General features: G+C 37.8%; 2 protein-coding genes and 1 pseudogene across 4 annotated transcripts in view; all 3 read left to right on the top strand.

Moving 5' to 3' along the window:
* The window catches only part of FAM91A1 (family with sequence similarity 91 member A1), a 40,426-nt gene extending 27,278 nt beyond the window's left edge, over window positions 1–13,148 (top strand). For 2 of the 3 annotated variants that reach the window (XM_072410663.1, XM_072410665.1), the window contains exons 13-24: window positions 29–141; window positions 409–495; window positions 926–1,049; window positions 1,911–2,059; window positions 2,615–2,749; window positions 3,131–3,244; window positions 4,364–4,436; window positions 5,681–5,833; window positions 6,592–6,696; window positions 7,817–7,940; window positions 8,897–8,966; window positions 12,269–13,148. In XM_072410663.1, the coding sequence (XP_072266764.1) occupies window positions 29–141; window positions 409–495; window positions 926–1,049; window positions 1,911–2,059; window positions 2,615–2,749; window positions 3,131–3,244; window positions 4,364–4,436; window positions 5,681–5,833; window positions 6,592–6,696; window positions 7,817–7,940; window positions 8,897–8,966; window positions 12,269–12,451 (1,430 nt within the window). In that variant the 3' untranslated portion in view covers window positions 12,452–13,148. The remainder of the gene's footprint in view (window positions 1–28; window positions 142–408; window positions 496–925; window positions 1,050–1,910; window positions 2,060–2,614; window positions 2,750–3,130; window positions 3,245–4,363; window positions 4,437–5,680; window positions 5,834–6,591; window positions 6,697–7,816; window positions 7,941–8,896; window positions 8,967–12,268) is intronic. The other variant, XM_072410664.1, reaches the window with a different exon arrangement.
* LOC140332240 (U6atac minor spliceosomal RNA) lies at window positions 11,818–11,937 on the top strand (annotated as a pseudogene).
* Window positions 13,149–17,768: 4,620 nt separating the features above from the next.
* Window positions 17,769–22,288, top strand: part of FER1L6 (fer-1 like family member 6) — a 113,930-nt gene continuing 109,410 nt past the window's right edge. The window contains exon 1 of the mRNA XM_072410662.1: window positions 17,769–17,950. Coding sequence (XP_072266763.1) covers window positions 17,898–17,950 — 53 coding nt within the window. The 5' untranslated portion in view covers window positions 17,769–17,897. The remainder of the gene's footprint in view (window positions 17,951–22,288) is intronic.

Here is a 22,288-nt window from a genome sequence, read left to right as displayed (position 1 = left end):
TCTGCTCCTTCTTGTGACTTTTTAACAGCAGACACATCCAGCGTGAGCAGCCTGAACCTTACCAGTGGCCACACAAAACGTATTGCCTTCCTGTTCGATTCAACTCTCACTGCCTTCCTGATGATGGGGAATCTGTCACCGGTAATGTCCTTTAAATGTGTCACCCATCTTCTCTGTCAGCTTTAGTTTTTATTACAGAGATATTTGTCTCTTATTTAGAGCCCAGTTAAAAAACAAAAATTGGTAAGTGGCACTGTGGGCTTTGTGAACAATATTTTACTGGATCAGGGACAGGTGTATATAACTGTATTATACTTTAGGAAAGCAGTATTTCACCCTATCACCACTGAAAGAACTAGTTATATTCAGCTTTCGTTTTTTTTTTTTTCCTCTGTTTCTGTGTATTAGAACCTGAAGAGCCATGCTGTGACAATGTTTGAAGTGGGAAAACTGTCCGACGAATCTTTGGACAGTTTCTTAGTGGAGCTCGAAAAGGTGAGAAATAATGCAATAGGTGATCTAACATGGCATTCATGATGAATTAAAAATGGATGACCAGCACAACATGTTTAGATGGAATCCAAGCCTTTATTTTATTTAGAAAAAGAAAGACTTCTTTCATAGATAATGTGTTTCAGCTTAAGTGTTTGTCAAATTGATTTCCTTTGTGAATTTTTAACATTGTCTAAAACCTTTGTCCATGGTCTAGGTGCCCTAATAGAAAGTAGAGCCTCTGCTTATATCCATTGTCCCAAGCTTTCATTTTTCAGTATGGGGAAGAAGAATACAGTTGAAAGGAGTAGCAAGAAATCCTCAGTTTTAGACCTGTTCCTCATACACAGCTAGATTTTGACCTGTAGAATTTGTTGATCGTGAACATTTAAACATTTTTGGTAACAATAAAGCAATTTTCTTTTTGGCCTAGGTACAAAGTACAGGAGAAGGAGAAGCTCAGAGATACTTTGATCACGCTCTCACCCTTCGCAACACCATCCTCTTCCTGCGGCACAACAAGGATCTCCTTTCACAACCCGACCAAGCTGCTACAGGTACAGAATCATCTTAATATAGACATAGACATTAGTTCTGTTTACATTTGTAATAATGTCTGTTCAACAGACATTAGAAGGCATAAAAATAGTGTATAATTGAACTCAAGAATTCTTGTTCTATTTAAACATATTTAAAGACTGCAAGCAGAAATACAACTAAACAGATCTTCTATGTGTTTAATGCTGCACAAAGTCTAATTTTAGCATTTTCTTTGTAGATTTTTCTATAGGAGGTCAGACTGGAGAGCAGCAATAAAAATAATTTCCTTGCATTAGAAAAAGGGGTTTATTCACTGGTGTCTTACATCACCCATCTCCTCTCTAATTCAGCAGAGCAGCATCTGTTCATTTTTTCTTGACGTGCTGAATGTCTGTGGCTCTTTTCTCTGACCCCTGCATCATTGCTGAGTCCTATATAGATGTAAGGGATCCTAGGATGAGGCCACAAAGCAAGGCAGGAGAACAAGTTTTCTAAAACTCACTGTCAAATGCAGAAACAACTGAAGCTTCACTACTAAAACAGAGGGGTAGGAGACACTGGTGACCAGGGAGACCAAAATATGAATATGATGACCCTTCTAATGACTAAAGCCATCCTATACCCAAAGAGATTTTTTGTTTTGTTTTGAAGATGTCTTACTTCTGCACATCTGCAGTATTTTTATTTCTTTGGTTTCTTGCAAATTTTCCAGTGCAAAGTTTATATAATTTGCACATTTCCATATTTTACCACAAAATATACAGAGTGTGCTGATGTCACCTCTCTCAAGACCCAATGTGGGAAGCATTTAGTTGATCATAATTCCTTTTTAGATGCTAGTAATGCTCTTTTTTTATTTATTTTTTTTGTATAAACAGGGCTTCCACTGGATCTCTTGCGATGTGAAAGCCTTTTGGGTCTTGAACCAGCAACCTGCAGCCGAGTATTAAACAAGAATTATTCGCTCTTGGTATCTATGGCACCCCTCACTAATGAAATAAGGCCTATCAGCAGCTGCACTCCACAGGTAAAAAATGTTCTATTTTATATTGTTTGGGTTTCCCTGGAACAAAGTTATAGCGGAAGTAAACCCTTCTTTACTCACCTGTCCCGGTTACCTCACAGGGCTCTATTTTCTTCTCTCTTGGCTGGCCAAGCCGGGATGACCTAACTCCAGTGCAGGCACACATTGATTTATTACCGACATATTATTTGCAGATGGGACATCGCCTGTCACTTTCTGCAATATTGATCTGCCTGATCATGTAATCTTTCATAGGGTGAGTAATGCAGCATCTCCGCTGATGAAAACAGGTTGCTCCCCTGTTACAGTGTTCTCTGTAGCGGTAAAAAAAGAGAACTCGTTGACACATTGCAAACTCCACACTACAGCCTGCATTTTACGGATTCAGGCCATGATGTGACATAAATTGATGTGACATAAATTGATGTGACATTATATGAATTCTATACACAGACTGTATTTGTATTTCATCACAAATGTCCTCTGAATATACTATGGTGTATTTGTTTTTAATCCAGGCCATGTGTAAGTTTGAAAGTAATATTTATTTTTATGCAGCACATTGGTCCAGCCATACCTGAAGTAAGTTCCATATGGTTCAAACTCTACATATACCACATTTCTGGATATGGACCACCGTCTCTTCTGCTGTCAAAGGGAACCAGACTCCGGAAATTGCCTGATGTTTTCCTAGTAAGCACAGAGTACTTTGATTTTTAAATACAGGTTTTGCTGTCAGATGGTAATAAATAGTTTTTTGTTTTTCACTATTCAACTTTTTTTTGTCTGCAACTTAATATTGAACTCAAGTTTTTAGCACTATTTTAGTGCTGATTTTGGAGTTAGTTTCTAGCTCTGCTTTTCCCTTTGTCTGTACTAGTAGTGCAAGATGCTGATTCCAAAAGAAATTCAGGAACTTACATTTTAAACACGTGTTATTGAATGTAGAGCTGAATTGTTTTGTGCATTTTATACATGTCTGGAATGGATTTATTTATACATTTTAAATACATTGTCAGCGCTGTCAAATTAGCCACAATGATTAAATGTTTGTCTTTTTTTTTTTTTTGCTAGGCTTATGACCGGCTATTGATTACATCATGGGGTCATGATCCGGGAGTTGTTCCAACATCAAATGTGTTAGTTATGCTGAATGATGCATTGACGCATTCTGCAGTCCTTATACAGGTGAGTATGATTTAGTTTTTAATTAAACTTTCTTATATGCAGCAGCTGTTTTCATTTTATTTTTTTTTAATGTTTGTAATGACATACAATATATAATATTGTATATATACAATATATATGATTGTATCTCTGCATGGCTTATCGTGCCCATTTGTTTTTCTTCATATGTAAGTAAGCAAGGATGCAGATAGCCATTAGAGGGAACACCTAAAAAAGAAAACTTTCAATATATGTATAAATATATAGTACAAAATGTAAGAGTTTTTAGGGTCACAAAATACTTTTAGGTAGTTGGCTTGTCCTCTTGTATTTGTATTTGTGTTCACTCAAAGCCCCAGTAATATGACAGCTGTAAACGGTATGTGTCTATATGACAAGAAATGGACAGGGTTTAGAAGGGTAAGTAGTAAAATACTACTATATAAAAAAGGTAGAGAGAATTCCAATTCAGAAAATAGTACCGTATTTTTCGGACCATAAGACGCAGGGACTTTTTCCCCCCACTTCTGGGGGGAAAAAAGTGCGTCTTATGGTCCGAAAAATACGGTATATAGAACTTTTTTTCCTATCACCATATAAAATGTAATCTTCTCATTCTCAAAATATGTTATAGCTTTCCTAGGCTGAAATGTCACCTACACAGGCCTGTGCAGGGACTTCTCTATCCATAACATTTGGCTCTGCTGTTTGCTTTTATTTTCATATCCTCTATTACACAGGTCAGCAAACTCTGGCCTTTAGGCCAGATATGGCCTAGACAGTAGTCTGTTCCCGCCTAACGCTCCCCTGCTGGCAGGGGTTGGCAAACTGCGTCTCTTGAGCCTACTTTTTATGCCTCCCTTCCCTATTTACTGTGGCCGGCGTTAACACTTCCACCGCCGCGGTGAGGGGATTTTCCTATCAGGGGCGTTCCTGGTGGGGGGCGGAGCCATCAGTGCGGGACTCAAGGGAGAATCCGGCCTAGTGTGCCTTCTTGACCTCCTGAAATGACCTAGTAGCCAAAAAAGTTTGTTGACCCCCACTCTAGTATCAATCCAAATACTTATTTGTAAATTGTGATGTCTCAATAAGGCCTGCAGGAGGAGATCACACTGTGTTTTTTTTTTTCTCCCTGTACAGGGTCATGCCATGAATGGAATGGGAGAGACTGCACATGTTACTTTCCCCTTTGATGAAGCAGAACTGCATGGAGGTAATTTTTGCAAGAACCTCAAAGCTCTTGCAATCTTTTTAAAGTATATCTAAAGCCCAGACACATTTTCCTTAGTTCTGAATGAATTGGGGAATGGTTAAAGCTCCTGCCAGTTTTTCTTTTTAAACATCTGTATCCCATTGAGATTTGTCTTTACTTCCGATACTGTAGAATAAGTAAGAGGAAATCTTTCCAGAGTGATTAAATCCACTTCAAGACAATTGTTACTGTAACAAATGTTTACTGTACCTCGGAAGTCCTCCACCTGTGAATAAGGATATTGTTCAGTAGCACACATGGGAAAACATCAAAAGGCCAATTAAGAGCTGGTATTCAGGTTTGTATTATTATTATATTTGGATCTGTTGTTATCTCATTAGGTATGTAGTGCATCATTATCTTGTTTATCAAATTAACATACCAAATTGACTTATATATATATTTATTTTGAAACTGTTTCCACTGTACTTCTAGCCTTGTAAGTGCTGTAGCATAAAGCATATTAAGCTGTTCTTGCAGCACATAACGTTTTCATCATGTCACCCATGGAGATCTAATTATAAAGTAGAAAATCTGACATTTACCAAACATTCCCTGGTGGAGGATCTTCTAGGTGCATATGTTTCAATGGCAGTAATTGATTCTCCACCAGGGAAAGTTTTAGTTAATGTCAGTTTAACTACTTTATAAATAGACCCCATGGACTGCTGTAAAGGTTACTTTCAGCTCCCAGCCAATGTCGGTGTGGAAGCTATGCCTGACACCAGCACCAATGTCATGTCCCTGTCCCAAAGTATGACTTTCTATTCACAAGGCACAGTCATGAGCACTGCGCTTTGTCAACAGAAAATTGTACATAACGGGCGGAAACACCAGCTCTAGTCTCTATCATAGCTGACTTTCTGGCGTCAGTACTAGTTACATTAACGGAGAAATATAAGCCAATTTTGTTCTGTAATGATGGAAAAAAATATTTTAGGCTCAATTCACAAAGCTATTGTCTTCTAAGTTAGTTATGTATTTTTTGAATATCACTGGGTATCTAAAAAGCAGTAATTTTTTTATACTTATGCTGTTTTTTGTGAAGTGAGCCTAATAATTTTCTTAGCTATTCAATATTTCCACAAAAGACTGAATGAATTAAATGTCCTGGGGCTCAGAGTTCAGCGTTAATCATCCACTAGGTGTCTTTGAGTATTTCAATATTGCAATTGATAGAAACCTTTATTTTTTTATGTCCTTAGACTTTACCAGTCTCAATATGGGAGTCCATAAAGCCTTAAAAGTCTTGAGGGAGAGTATAGACTTAAAGCACTTCTGTGGGTATATTACCATGCTAAACCCCAAGAGCCAACACGTCAACCAGAGGAGGCTGAGCGATGCATCTGATGGAAAAGGTGACTAGCTGCTTTTTTTTTAATTTCATTTATGTTTTATTGTTTGATGAGGCTCTCTGGCTATCACTATAAAAAATTTGCGAAGCACTGTTCACACTGTCCAATTAAAATCACAGATAAAGGACACTGTTACTTACCATCCTTCATTTTTATAGTCTTACCCTTACTTGACTACACTGTTGACTTGCCAAAACCCAGTACCCTTGTTACATTGCACTAAAAGAAATTGGCACGTCTCCAGGTTCCAAGAGAATCTTGTGCACAGTTTCCGGGTGCTTTTTTTTCACGTTAGGCACGTCTCTACTCTCAAGTAGCACCACCATCTCTACAGGTAAGTACAGTTAAAAAACAAGGTCACAAATACACAGATATCACTGTGCAGTTATTTGCTACAATAAACCTTTACCTTAAAACACTCATTGCCATACCACATGAACCACAGTATTTTGTTTTTAATAAATGAACTTTTTTTCATTGCTCCTCAGTGTACCTCATTGACAGTGGTTTGCATTTTAGGGCCTCAGTGTCCATGGTTGTGAAACATTATAAATCTATTAGTCATTTGTCAGCCCATTTGAAATGAATAAGGGGCCTCTTTCAAACTACACAATAATGTGCAAAATATTACACTGTAAAAGCACTGAACAAATTCCTGAAGATTCTGAGGGATATCTATAAATATTTTAATGCTGTTTACATTTTACAAATGTAGAAAGTGATGTTTCAATGATTTTCTTTTTTTTCGTTGTCTGGTACAGATGAAACTGGTCTAGCGCTGGGCCCTGATGTCAGTGGCAGCACAGAATCCTTCGAGCTTGTTGTTGAAGAAGCAGCTGTAGACTTGGGACAGAAGGCCAGTGAAGGTAAATAGGAATAGACTGAAACACTCCTAGGGCGTTATTTCTAAAACTGAAAATCTGACATTCCCTCAACATTCATTTCATGTGTTTCAATAGCATTAATTAATTCCCGCCAGGGAATGTTTGAGGGCATGTTTGATTTCTTGTTATATAAGTAGCATGACTAATGTTGAAATATGAATGAAATGTAAGTAGTACAAGCCATTCATATACATGTCAATTGACCCTTTCCCAACACGGCCCCAGAAGATCCATAACAAATTTGAGAAATCATATCATGTGTAAACAATAGCAACTAAACACCTACACTATATACATCTTTATTTTGTTATCTGAGTGGATTTAGAATAAAAATAGCAGAATCAGCATGCTAATACTTGTCACTTCTGGACTCTTCTGCGTCCTCTCCTGAATTTTTTTCATACACCATTACTAGACAGACAGTAGGAAGAGACTATGATGTAGATATGTGAGACTATGATGTAGATATGTGAAGAAGGACTTCAGTCTGTTGTAAACATTGTACAGGGGGAGACTTGGGGGCATGAGACTCATGTGACCACAGCTTTAGAGGACTAAATAGGGCATTTAAAGATTGTTTTTTAAATAAAAAGAACATTTTTATTTACAGTGTAACTATGAACAAACTATACTGAAAATTGAGTATGCAGCATTGTCACACTGTTGCTGTAATACAATAATCTGGGCAAGTAGCAAAGCAGAATGTAGCATCAGCTGTCTCTGCACCTGGAATTGAGGTACTGAAGTCTACGAAATTCCACTAAACAAAACAAACATTAATCCTGATTTTGTTGATAATGAGGCTCATCTTATATTTTAGTTTGTTTATTAATATTACTAATAATAAACAGTATTTATATAGCGCCAACATATTATGCAGCGCTCTACATTAAATAGAGGTTGCAAATGACAGACAGGTACAGAGGTGACCCAGGAAAGGACCCTGCCCCGAACAGCTTACAATTCAAGAATTGCAGAGATAATTTTTTTTTCAAGAAAATGAACATAATATTTCATATGCTTGTATCTTAAATGTTTTATAAATGTGTGTGTATATCTGTAGTACAACAGCAATCATTATTGAACATTTCATTTGTTGTAGCACCAGCCGTGGAGTCAGACTGGGTTCCTCTAGAGCTCTGCTATGGTATTCCTCTGTTCAGCTCGGAGCTGAATCAAACTGTGTGCAGGAAGATTGCTGCTCATGGCCTGTGTGGAAAGGACAGGTACCCAGCCCTACTTATGTCTACTGTTCAGTAATAGAGGATCACATATCTGCCTTTCCTGCTGACCTTTCATGTATACATTGTGTAAATTATAGAAAATCATGCAGGAAATGGTCATTATTTCCTGCAGTTGTTGTTTTACTATACCTCTCTTCCCTAACAATATGGCAAGATGGCATTAAGCAGTTCTCATCTTATTCGCTCAGAAAAGTATCAATGCTTTTATTAGTCTTTTTCTATTTTGCACACAATTGTTAAATTGCAGATTTCTGACTTGAAAATGTGCTTAAAGCTGGAATCAGGAATAAAACAGGAAATTTAATTGTTTTATGTTACATTATATTAGCACAAACTCATTACAAAAAAGCACACAAAAACATAGCTTCAGTATAGCAAGACTTATTTTATTTTTGTAATCATTTGGTGCTGACACTCTTGTACATTGCTTTACAGAGACAATGGTCATGTCACATGACACTCTCATATGTTTTTTTTGTAATATGGGAGGAAATCAGAGTGCCTGCAGGAAATCCATGTTAAACATTTTGTCAAGCATCTAGCATTAGAAATGAGAATGTGTTGCCTAAAAAAAAAAATTGTCAGGTTCTCCAAGGCTGGAAAAGATACACTTTCATCAGTGAATCTGGCTGATCCAGCAAACCTGTAATGAATCTGATCCGAGATTCAAAATATTTGCTAGCTAATAGCAAATGACTTTTAAGAAATGTATTTCAGGTTTGCTCGATCATCCAGTGTCACTGATGTATCCACTCCAGACTTGGAGAATTTTAATAAATAAGGCCCAAATCCTTCTTTTTACCCCTGGATTGTTTTGACTTTTATACAGCTAAACCACACACTTATCATCTGCCCTAAACTTCAAATGAACATGTTCCATTGTGGCAGTCATACAGAAGAGGTTAGGTTTCATATGGTTTTTACTTTTTTATTTGCAGCCTGCAACATCTCCTTCATTCCAGCCGGAAGCTCGCTTTGAAAGTTCTTTGCTTTGTGCAGTCTTTGCAGGTAAATGTTTTTTTTTCTTTTCACCTAGTTAAAGTTATGCCATTCTTTCAGTTTCCCTGACTGCAAATAGGTTAGACCCCCTTTAGAAGAACTTAACTAAGCTTTAGTTATATCCATATGGGTATATATTATCAAATTGTTGACCTTGATATCCGATATCTTTAAACAGAACCTCCAGCATATTTAATGGTTTCCCTAATTTCTGCATACACCATTTTGAAATGCGGAGTTGCATTTATACACATACTAAACTTATAGCTGGGCACTAAAGGAGTCTCCCGCTTTTTTATTTTCTTTTTTCCCAGGTAACTTTAAATTCAGGGTGCTCTATGTAAGACTCAGCTTTCTTGACATAGTTTGCCATTGACACCACCTCCCATGTCTCACCATTAGCCTATCATTCCGATGGGTATTTACAACAAGTGCTTAAATATGGGGGTGATGCTGTGTGCTGGCTTTATACTGAGAGTCAATATTTACATAACAAAAGGCATTAAACTCCCAAGGTGCTTGGAATTGTTTGTCTATTTTAAGCTATTCTAAAACTAATATTATTATTACACAGTATTTATATAGCGCCAACATATTACGCAGCACTGTACAAAGTCCATAGTAATGTCACTAGCTGTCCCTCAAAAGGGCTCACAATTTAATGTCCCTGTCATAGTCATATGTCATTAACACAGTCTAAGGTCAGCTTGGGTGAAAGCCAGTTTACTTAACTGCATGTTTTTGGAATGTGAGAGGAAACCGAAGTACCTGGAGGAAACCCACACAAACACTGGGAGAACCTGCAAACTCCATGCAGATTGTGACCTGGCCGAGATTCAAACCTGGCACCCAGTGCTGCAAAGGCTGCTCTAGGACTAAATATCTGATTGTAAAACAGGCTTCCCTACTGATCAATTACTTTCACAATGAGTACTGTTTTGCTGTCTGTAAAACAGGTGCAGATTATACTTCCTACTAAAATTCCTGCAATATAAAATAACTGAGGGTTTTTTTTCTTTGTCAGTATAACTGAAACATTGAATCGCATTCATGCATTGAGAGAAAAAATTTGTTAATGTTGGTCATCTGGCTATTATTTTATTACACTGACTATAATGCTGGCCTGGGAAGAGTGTAGATAAAAGAAGTGCAGGCTTCGGATGTTTATGATATTCTTGTTCTGTAAAAAGATTAAGAGGAAACAGCCAGGAAACTAACATTACACATCAACTTTTAAAGATTTAATATATGACATATGCTGTTCCTAGTAATCCATCAGAACACACACTTCACAAACCATGTCAGACAAATAGACACTTGTGAATGAATTGTCAATAAGCCTTATCCACTTTGATGAAAACGCTGACAGTGGAAGCCATCTATTAATGGTGATCATTAATACAAATCATTAATAAAGACAAATTACACCCCACAAACCTTGTACTGTATATTGGAGACTGGCCTGCAATAATGATTTTGCTGTTCTCCCCATAAACTAAGCTTTTGTATTGTGAGCTTTTCCTGGGTTATGTTGTTGTTGTTTTTATTATTAATAATATTAATAATTAAAAAGGCATTGCAAATGACAGACAAACACAGACCGTGACACAGGAGGAGGAGAGGACCCTGCCCTGAAGGGCTTACAATCTAAGAGATGAGGGAAGCATCACACAATAGGAGGGGGGATGGAATGGTGAGTTTAGAGCTGATTCTGTGTGTTAGGGTTAATCCTTATAAGTACCATTATCCTCATACAATGTTACTGTCTTATAGGACATTTCATTCAAGACAAAGTTTTTGACTTTGTGAACTGGGCTTTCAATTCAAATTTTTAACAGCTTGATTTATTGCAGTTTGTTCTGCTTGATGTCTGTCAGGAGACAATAAATGTTCATGAAAGACAATGTACTGCTTTTACACATATAAATCCAATGTGTTGCATTCAATAGTTATTTTGTATTGAATGCAATACAAATGGATTTTGCATTTACCACCGGTGACTCATCGGATGACAAAGACGCCGGCGGAAAAAGAAAGAAGATGCAAAGGAAGAGGGAAGACGCGAAAGATGACGTAGGACACTGGCGGATCGGGTAAGACTCGATTTACTATTTTTTCCCATAGGTTTACCTACCCCGAGTGTGACTCCGAGTTACCGCTTTTAGCATCTTTTTTTTCTACCCCGAGTCACACTCGGGGTTACCGCTCAGGGGGTTAAGCCACACACCAAAGTAAATCTGAAGATTTAGGAAGTAGAAGTTTTGTGCAGATTTCCCCTTCTCTAAATCTTGAGCCAGACCACACACCTGCCTGTGTTTGTTTTCCTTATTGACCTGTAAAGGCCACATTTTGGAATCAGTATAGAGGCTGAGAGGGCAGAGTGTGTGGTCCAAATTTACAACTTACTGGAAAATGTACTAAATGTAAGCAGCAAAGGGGATGGGGGTACAGACTACTCTCTATTATTTTATTAGGTTTGCCACAACCCACTCACATGAGATCAAGTTTTAATACATGGAAGAAAAAAGGAAAAGAAAAGAAGATGGGGTTTTATGATTGGCAATACTGTTTGTATTGATAGTTCACGGTTTACATATAAACAATAAAGCATAAGCCATACATATTTATAAATACAAATAATGGTCAAAAACACTCCAGTTATTTAAATGGGGTATGACCTAAACATTTTGTTTTATAAATCTGTTTGTCTTATGCTTTTTTGTTTATATATAACCTGTGTACATACATAACCTATCAGTACAAACAGTATTGCCAACCATAACATCTCATCTTTTTTCTTTCACTTTTTTCTCCACCGGAAAAAGAAAATAAAATATTTTTTTTATAAAAGTAAAATACAATACTGTAAGAATGTTAGCACTCCCCTTGAAAGGATGGAAGAAGTCCCTGTGGCCTTTACAACACATGTACAGGTAAGGCATTGCCACTTGCTTTGTGGCATCTCTAACCATGTTTTTTTCTTTTGTCTTTTAAAACCGTCACTATTTCCCACCACTCCATATCTCCCCTCCTATTCTGTGTTACTTCCCCCACCTCCTAGATTGTAAGCTCTTCGGGGCAGGGTCCTCTCCTCCTCCTGTGTTACTGTCTGTATCTGTCTGTCATTTGCAACCCCTATTTAATGTACAGCACTGCGTAATATGTTGGTGCTATATAAATCCTGTTTATTAATAATAATAATAATAAAAATTATAGTGAAAATCTATTTTACAGGCTCCACAGAGGTGGTGATGGCTTTTCATTTGCATGTGAACATCTGAACTATATGTACTGTGCGGTTTATTTTATAGGAAAGTGGATCTGCCATGGAGTATTCAGAGACTGGTGCATCAAACCTGCTTGGACAACCAGGTCAAACAGAGGTTGGGGTACCACTGCCTTCTAAGAACTTAATCTTTCAAGATGGCATCCTGTCTGAGTGGAATGGGCGAGCACGGGTCTCCACTCACCATGTGCCAAGCAAGCAGGCCTGACGGTGAACAAGAATGCAGTCATCTTATTAAACCTGTTGCCCTGTTAGTGTTTGTATTTATTGCTGCTGTGTAGGTTATGTCTGTAGCAGCGTGACTCTAGTCAGTGGCTGTTCACTCTTTGTCCTGTGGCACGTCCCACAATTCTTGTACATTCCTAGGATGCTTTTTGTAGAATTGAAAATCATTACTAGGCCCAGTAAGAGTGCATCAGAATATGACAAGTCTTACAAGAACCACTTGTAAAAGCCACTTATCAAAGGACCAAACTTTTATCTTTCCTTTTTTTTTTCTGTTTTCAAAGTTTGCTGGGACTTATAGTTCCACCAGAGCCACCTAATACCTGAGGCTATTGCAAACTTTTGTTAAAATGCAAACATAAAGTTATTTATTAAAATCCTTTCAACAGACATTTATCTATTCAAGCTGTTCAAAAGCATTGATCACGATAATAAGATTTTTAACATTTGAAAGAAATGACCGTATATGTTAATGATATTTTGTAAATTTACTACAAAGATTGTGAAGTATTATCCGCAAAATAATTACATGTACATTTTAGTCACTTTCCAATTAGTGGATGTTCATGATTTAAAAAAAAATACACAAAAGGCATGTGCTTTTTGTTGAAATATACTGTAAATCTGAAAGGACAAAAAGTTCAATAGTTTATTAAATTTTTCCCTGTACAAAGTAAGAAGGGTTTGTTTTGTTTGTGTTGCGTCCAACGTAACGGCCTATAAAATGTGCTTATCATCTGATCTTGTGTGAAAGCAAAACGGTTATTACATTTTTACCCACAATAATGTTGGTAGATGAACAGTGCCATAGTTTGAAGGCCTTATTTAGAGTCAATATCTACTTCTTGGATTGCAATAAGCCCAACAGTGATGTGCATGTGCAACAACCTTACTGCAGAAAATAATAGTCAATGTCACTTCTGCAATAATCATTCCTACCTGCCTGATCCCTTCTTTCAGCTGTCAAAATTGCTAAGCTGCTCTTGTGCAGCTTAGCATATCTGCTGGGATACCTAGCACAGCCCCGGCTTCCCCTGCAGCAGCCTGGACTGATTGAACTCCGACTCTTCTGTACAAGAGTTAGGTTGCGTACACACGTGTAATATTTGTTGAAAAGGTTCTTTCATGCTCCTTTCAAATGACTGCATGATGCATGAAGGAGCGCTGTACATACAGCACTGTTCTGCTCTATCGAGAGGGAAGGGGGAGAATGACGCAGTGGCACCCCGCGGTCTCTCACTTTCATTACCGTCGTTCATGGATCCGCCAAGACAGTCGTTCCGACTACGGATGACGAGCGCTGCACACACGCCAGATTCTCGTCCGATATCAGCCCTGAGCCAATTATCAGACGAGAACCATCTGACGTGTGTGTAGCCTTACACCATGCCGGCCTGGCAACCAAGATGGCTGAAGATGGGCATGAGGAAGAGAAGAAGGAAAAAGATGGCACCACTTTTGATCGGAACGAGTATTACCTAGGTTTAGTTGCCCTTTCAATGAAAGGTCTTCCTATGCTGAGTGAACTCCCCTAATAAATGTAGGTAAAAAATGTACTGGTAAAGAATAAAAGTAAATAATGCTTCCTATACCACCATCTTTTGGCTGCAGCACCTAGTTGGGAGCAACATCAAATTGCAGAATGTGACTTTGTTTTACAGGTCCTACACAGGGGAAACCCTTTCCGTTTATTAGGCTTCTTGCAAGATGTTGTCCTGTGTTTTAAAGGACTCATCCCAGGACAATGGTGTTGCATCCAACAAAGCAGAAGATGACATAGGTTAAGTATAATTTTAACTGGAGTAGGATCAGGTGCCAGTGGATCACAAGCAATACTGGTGACTAATCCTTTGCTATCTGCTATCCCTTTTTCACTGAAAGATTAAGGAAAATATTTTTACATTTCTCCCCATCATACAAGGTAAGGAAAATCTTCCAATGTAGACAGCTATGTTAAAGACAACTCAAAGGGACACTTAGAAAGACCTACTCTCAATGTATTTTGATCCCCCAGGACTAAAAGGCAAGAGTCAAATTTGCACTGCTGTACAGGGACAAAAGAAAAAACCAAACCAGAGTTTTTACCTATTCTATATTTTATACAAAGTTAAAAATAAAGTTTTAGCTGAAGAAACACTGTTGTTTTATGTCAAGACATTTCATGGATTTATGCAGGCTTGTAACATTACTGAAAGGACAATTTTAGGGAAGTTTTTGAACAAAATAAACAATCTCTGGATTTAGGTATACAATGCTTCTGACACTTTTTCAAATGCTTTACAAAAAACATGGAACCTATGTATCACTCCCTGTCCTAGAATTTTGTGTATCAGGTCAGATATATGAGTGGGTAAGCAAAGCACAGGAGCTTAAATTTGATTCTGAGGTGAAATGAAAGCCATTGTAGAAATTTGCATGGAGAGGCGACAGAAGAGGAGTGAAGGGAAAGATAGATCAAATTCTGAAAAACAAATGAAAACAATACTTTTTCCTTGCCAATAATAACTTGTGTTGTCCCTTTGTGACCAAAAGACATGGATCACTTGATGATGATTTGCTACATCCCAGTACTTCTACTTTTCTCTCACAGTACTTCTCTCACAACATCTTTGTGGCCGGTTCCTGTCTACTTTTACTCCAAACTGGAATGTCCTTGCGATATGGTGACAACACAGGAAATTAATTTGGAGATGGGGCACTGCGTAAACGATGTAAAACATCCATAGCTGATTATTTCTTATCCGGACTCTAAAAACAAAAATCCCCTAATTCCTAATAAAACAGCAGCTTATTACCTTTGCCTTACAGCTTCAGCTGTTAACCTACAGTGTGATATTGCTGCTGGTATCTAGATTTGATAATACCTTTACTGAGCTGCTTATAGTTTTCTTTACTGGAGAGGAAACTGTATCTGGTGACATGCAGTGCAAGGGTCATTCTAATTCTGCTGCGTCTTGCTTATTCCCCCACCAGTAATCAGATTACAGAGGACAGCTCTGACCTAATGGGGCAATTTTCTGCTTGTATTACCACAATGGGCACCTCCACAGTGCAGAGCAAAACATAAATCTGCAATATGCAAAAATTGTTGCAGGGTGGGCGACAGGTTGCACTAGCAAGTGCTTAGTCCTTTACCATCTGCCTGTCTCCTTGGAGCAAATCTTCACTGTCTAGGTCAGTATTCTCTGAACTGCAACTATTTTTCTACTTTAAATCAGCCCATGAGACCCAATTCCTTTCTTTTACACCATCAATATTCAGGTACTGTTTCTTTTATTGACATTAATGATGGGGCACTATACTATTCATCCGATCACCACAAAAATGGGCACTGTTCCTCCCACACCGAAATTATTTCACTGACACTAAGAACGGTGAACTATTGCCTTTGCTGACACTAATAATGGCATCATTCCCCCCACTAACAAATTGTAGAGCATCATTCCTCCTACTGATAATGGGGCGTTCTCTCTTCCACTGATGCCAACAACGAGCAATAATACTTCTACTGGCACCAAGGTGGCAACTATTTCTACCACTGACCCCAATAATTTTTATAAGGTGCAATTCCCCCAACTGATGCCAACAAATGGCACTATTTCTTCAACTCCCTATAAGCATGGGACATTATTTCTCCTCCTTATAGCCAGATGTGCTAGACTATTTGTTCTCCCACTGTGTACTAACATTGGGGCATTTTTTTTCAACTACCACTGATCACGAAGCCTGAGGTGTTTTTTATTCCTGCTCACAATTCATCCCCTCCAAGGTCTGCAGGACAGTAATCTTGCCCCATTTTCTCCAGAGGTTGCTAGGGGTTCCTTTTGGCAATGAGCAATCTGTACTCCTTAGGCCACTTCAATTGACACCTATTATTCTTTTTAGCTATCTGACTTTGGTGGGGGAAATCTTCCAGTGACCAGGTAATTATTACCGTAATAAGACATTTTTTGGCAACCGCATCCATCACCAATTCAAATAAGGATGTTCCATAAGGTTTTAGCACAGATATGTTGAACTGGACTTGTAAAACACTTATTTTACCTTATATTTCAGCATCTGAAAAGATGTAAGGTTTCAAATATTGATACCAAGAACCCCTGCATTAGGTCCTCTATACAATGGTAATATCTAAATGAAACTTTGTTTACATATACCTGAAATAAGCCAATCAATATTTGAAAAAATTCCTAATGCCGTCAAAACTTTTACAAAGCTACCTTTGGAATAGACTGCAGAGATGGAGACATAATCCTGCCCCTGTACAAAGCATTGGTCAGACCACATCTGGAATATGCAGTCAAGTTTTGGGCACCAGTTCACAAAAAGGACATTGTGGCATTGGAGAGAGAAGGGCAACTAAACTAATAAAAGGAATGGAGGAGCTCCGCTATGAGGAGAGATTAGCTGAACTGAATCTATTCTCCCTTGAGAAGAGACGTATAAGGGGGGATATGATCACCCTGTATAAATATATAAATGGTCCATATAGAGAACTCTCTTCCCAATTATTCACTTTGAGATCATTACAAAGAACAAGAGGGCACTCTTTGTGTCTGGAGGAAAAGAAGTTTAAGCTCCGGATAAGGAAGGGTTTCTTTACTGTAAGGTCTGTGAAAATGTGAAATCGGCTCCCTCAGGAAGTAGTTTTAGCAGCTACTATAGATTGCATTAAGAAAAAGCTGGATGATTTCTAGAATCACAGAATATAATTGGGTATTAAAGCTTTAAAGTAAAAATAACAGAGACTGCTGATCCAGGGAACATCCGATTGCCTCATGGAATCGGGAAGGAATTTTTTTCCCCTGTTGGAGCAAGTTATATTAGGGGTTTTTTTTGCCTTCCTCTGGATCAACTATGTCCATAGGGTTTTATCTCTGAGATATGTTTATTTCCCTAGTTGTTGAATTTGATGTCTTTTTTTTTAACCTGACTTACTATGTAATTACCTAAGCCCAATCACCAAAAGACATATGAAATGCCAAACACACAACAGTGTCTACCAGGAAAACACCCTGCCTATAATCACAATGGTAACGTCTGGATCCAAATCAGAAGAAACAACTTTTAATCACATATTGTAACTCACTAATCCCAATATCTACCTAGGGAAAGGCGAGCTACCATAATTTTATCGCCTGAATCCACAATGTGGCGGCAAGTTGGCAGGAATAAGAGGTGTACAGCTGTGTACATTTCTCTCCTAGAATGAGACATCCAAATGTTTGGTTAAAACTTAATCACCTTTCAGTGTACAATTACTATGACGGATGACATTCTTTCAGTGTGGGAGACGGGGAGCTGGTGAACTGATGTGTTTAAACAACCGCGCCCTGCGAGGCTGGACACAATCTAACAGGTTACAATAAAACACAATTCTACGACAGGTGTAATGCTGAAAACATGAGAATTCCTCGGTGGCACAGATAATGGATTTCGGCAAGAAGAAGAACAAAGACCAGGAGAAGGAGGAGAAGACAAAGTAACGTAGTTTAGTTTTCTATTATTTTTCATGCAGTAAATGTTATTTGTGTGGGTTTGCCATTGGCAAGGTGATTTGGGCATTATTTGTAATTATGGCATCATGGTTGGGATAATCTGGGACCTTTGTGTTTGCTCTCCTGTACAGAATTTAACAACTGTTGTTGGCTGTGTGCAAGTCTCTGTTCATCTCTTCATGCCACGGGGAACATTATGGACTCTATGCTAGGAACAAAGTTTTGTACAATTTCCATCTGGTCTACAGATCTGCAATGATATATAGGACTTTAGCCATAAAAGAGAGAATCTGATATTCCCTTTAACATTCCCTAGTGTGAATCAGTTACTGCCATTTAAACATGTAGACCTGGAAGATTCCTATGAGGGAATGTCTGATTTCCTGTTTTATGAATGTAGGTCATTGCTGATCTACAGACTAGATTGAAAATGAACAAACTTTTTCTCATGGTGGTGACTTCTGTTCATTATCGACAAATCCATGGTTTGTAGACCGTCGTTGATTGGTGTCAAAAGTCGACCCATGGCTGGGGATCTCAGATCTTCATGGCTGTGTATGGGCAGCCAGCAAGGGATTTGGGTTCTAATACACAGGGGGCAGACAACAATCTATATATAGGACCTGATTGATTAAAGCTCTCCAAAGCTGGAGAGGACACACTTTCATCAATGAAGCTGGGTGATCCAGCCAACCTGGAATGGATCTGGTACTGGATTGTAAACATGCTAACAAATAGCAAATTACTTTTAGGGAATACATTCCAGGTTTCCTGAATCACCCAGCTTCACTAATAAAAGTATACCCTCTCCAGCATTGGAGAGCTTTAATAAATCAGTCCCATGGTCCCTACCCCTAGCACCTGCAGGTATACATCATATAAGGAATAGAACATCTGTCAGGGTTTTCTTGCTGTTTGATTTGCTGCTGGGGACATTCACCCTTCTGTTGGTCCTGTTGACAATTATCAGTACAAAAAGTGATGGGAAATACAATACAACATTTTTGAGTCACAAAAACAGGAGGAGAGGGGGTTTATTTCAAAAGGTAAATATATTCTACTGACAACCGTGTAAGGAGATATTCTCTGTATTTAAGTAAATCTTTTCCTGATGTGTTACTGGGACAGAAAGTCAAGAGAAACTCCCTGGAAGGAGACAGAAAGAAAAACTGTAAGGGAGGATGTAATGTGTATGTAAACTCTAATATATACCAATAATTATACCAATGGAAGTTACATAGTTACATAGAAAGTCAGGTTGAAAAAAGTTCAACCACTATGGAAATAAACATCCCAGATATAAAACCCTATAAGACATAGTTGGTCCAGAGGAAGGCAAAAACCCCTGGTACAATTTGTTTCAACAGGGGAAAAAACAAATTCCTTCTTGATTCCATGAGGCAGTCTCACAGTCTCTGTTATCTTTACTTTAAATCCTTAATCCCCAGTTATATTCTGATTCCATGAGGCAATCGGATGTTCCCTGGATCAACAGTCACTGGTATTTTTATTTTAAAGCCTTAATCCCCAGTTATATTCTATAGAACTTGCTGGGACTATTTCCTGAGGGAGCCGATTCCACATTTTCACAGACCTTACAGTGAAGAATCCCTTCCTTATCCAGAGATTAAATTTCTTTTCCTCCTGATGCAAAGAGTGCCCTCTTGTTCTTTGTAATGACCTTAAAGTGAGAGCTCTCTATATGGACCATTTATATATTTATACAGGGTGATCATATCCCCCTTAAACGTCTCTTCTCATGGGAGAATAGATTCAGTTCAGCTAATCTCCCCTCATCTCTGAGCTCCTCCATTCCTTTTATTAGTTTAGTTGCCCTTCTCGGCACTCTCTCCAATTCAACAATGTCCTTTTTGTGAACTGGTGCCCAAAACTAGACTCCATATTCCAGATGTGGTCTGACCAATGCTTTGTACAGGGGCAGGATTATGTCTCCATCTCTGCAGTCTATTCCTCTTTATTACAAGAAAGTACTTTACTAACTTTAGATATTGTAATGACATATAGGGCTCTATTCATAAAACAGTAGAGTAGAGAGGAAGAATATAAAGAGGGATTATCAAGTCGAGGAGACTTATGGAGATGAGAAAGAAGAGATGGCAGGTCTGTGTCCTTTGCAATAATCCAGAAGTTAGGTGGATAGGACTGACACCGCATTCTTTGGAATTCAGAGCCAAAAACAAAAATATAAATGGTGCTTTCCATGGTTCCACGTTGAGCACAGTATTTGTTCTGGTTGTGTTGCTCGAACAGGCTGTGCTTCTCCATAATAATATAATAATCATATAAAGGTAAATATATACACTCATAAACTTTAAGCCGGGGGAGATTTTTACACACAACAAGTCCTATTCTCCATCTGTCGCCTAGAATGTGTTCTTATCTCCTTGTGTGACGCCCTGTGTGACTACAATCATCCATGCATAAGGGATTGTGAGGACGGAGGGGTAATATTCGGATTGCGGAATAACAATATGGAAGGGTGCAAATTACCAACAGAAGCCGATGAACCATGAAACTGATAACGTCATTATTTTTGCAGCTTGATTTGGAGGACATTGGAACAATAAAGCAAATGATAGACAGATCATTTTTTAGTATATGATTTCCATTGAAAAAAGAATTTTAGAGGAACTTCCATCTGTATAGAGAAATTCAAAAAAAATGTATATATAAAAAAGTAATTAATAATAAAGTTACTTTAAAAAGTCATTATTAAAAAAGATTAATAATGAAAAAGTAATTGTTAAAAAGTTTATCATTAAATAAGCCATTAAAAATTTATTGTTAAAATAATGTCAATAATAATAGGATTAATAATAAAAAAAATTATTAAAATGTTTATTTATAAAAAGTTTCCCAACAAAAAAAGTCAATAATTTAAAGATGAATTATTAAAAGGTTTTAATAAAACAAAAAGTTGATGAAATGTTTAAACGCAGTACAGCAAGGACAATGCAGGACAATGTCTTATTCTTCCAAAATTTTCCACTGATTGGGCTCTGCTGTTCTCTGTATTAGCAGTGGCTTCACTTCCAAATATTTTCCTGCTCATTTTTTTTCCGACATATGTGTTTCCTTAAAAGTAATCACCCCATATTTGTGCTGGTGACCACTGAAACCATTGCAGAAAATGAAAGTTTTAGAGTTGTATAATACAACTGGGCGATACAACAAATACTGGGCGATATGTGTTTCTTCAACAAATAGGGCTCCTTAATAGCAATAAGGGATTCATCAATTGGATATCTACAGATATATGAATAAATGAACATGTGTAGGTTAAATTCAAAATAATCTGAGAAACAAAAAAACTCTACAAGATTTACCCACGTGAACAAAGATGGTGGAGCCAAGCTGGTGTAGTTACAGTTTATTCCATAATTTCATTGTTTGTTAATTAAATTTCTTTGCAGGAGTATGTCGTTGAAGTCATTAATCCTTATTTGCAAAGTGGGAAGAGAAGGGGAAATTCACCATTGAGTAATATTTTTATGAGCTATATAAAATTGTGCCTTTAGCCTTGTATAACTTTATCATCCATTATACTCAGGTGACATATTTAGGATGTAAGAAGACAAATGGAAGGTCTAGTTATTTGGGCTTTGCACTTTGCTCCAGCATTGGTAAAGATTTATATCATATCTTGGGCAGTTTGGGTCTGGTCTGGAACCAAAAACTTGTAAACTTTGAGGAGCCTGATATATTCTGCAGTATAAATTATTGGGAATATGACACCCCGGGCGGGCTTCCAACACAGTTTATAAGTGGTCATTACCGAAAAGTCCCATATCTTCTGTTCCTCAGTAGGGGGACTCTTGTTTTCCATGTAGGGGGAAGAAACCAACAACAATATATACTGCCAAAATAAGTTTTTCTACAGCATCCATAACCAGTTTAGATAAGGGCATTCTATGAGGTGTCAACAGAAATATTTTGGATTGGACTTCATTGGAAATACTTATTTGGAGCAACTGAAATTCATTTTTTGACATCTGAAAAGATGTAAGATCTGTTGTCTGATATTGGTGGTGTAGATTAGTTATGCCAAGTGCCTTATAAATCAAAGTTTTTTTTTAGAGTTTTGGCCTCCCCTTAGAAATGATTATACCAAAGGCAGAGTGAACCTTTCAAAGCCCTCATACTTTAGTAATGACTTAGTGTAGGACCCCTGTAAGATAGTTAGGGGTATGGAGCAATTATGAAGCTTCAAAGACAGCAACAAGACAGAAATGAGGTGTGGATGTCCACAATCTGGCTTGAACAAGGTCTTCTCCATTGAAGGTAGTGAACCCTGCCAGGTG

The sequence above is a fragment of the Pyxicephalus adspersus genome, chromosome 5 (assembly GCF_032062135.1).
Source record: "Pyxicephalus adspersus chromosome 5, UCB_Pads_2.0, whole genome shotgun sequence".
Lineage (NCBI taxonomy): Eukaryota > Metazoa > Chordata > Amphibia > Anura > Pyxicephalidae > Pyxicephalus > Pyxicephalus adspersus.
This window is presented reverse-complemented; position numbering and strand designations above follow the sequence as displayed.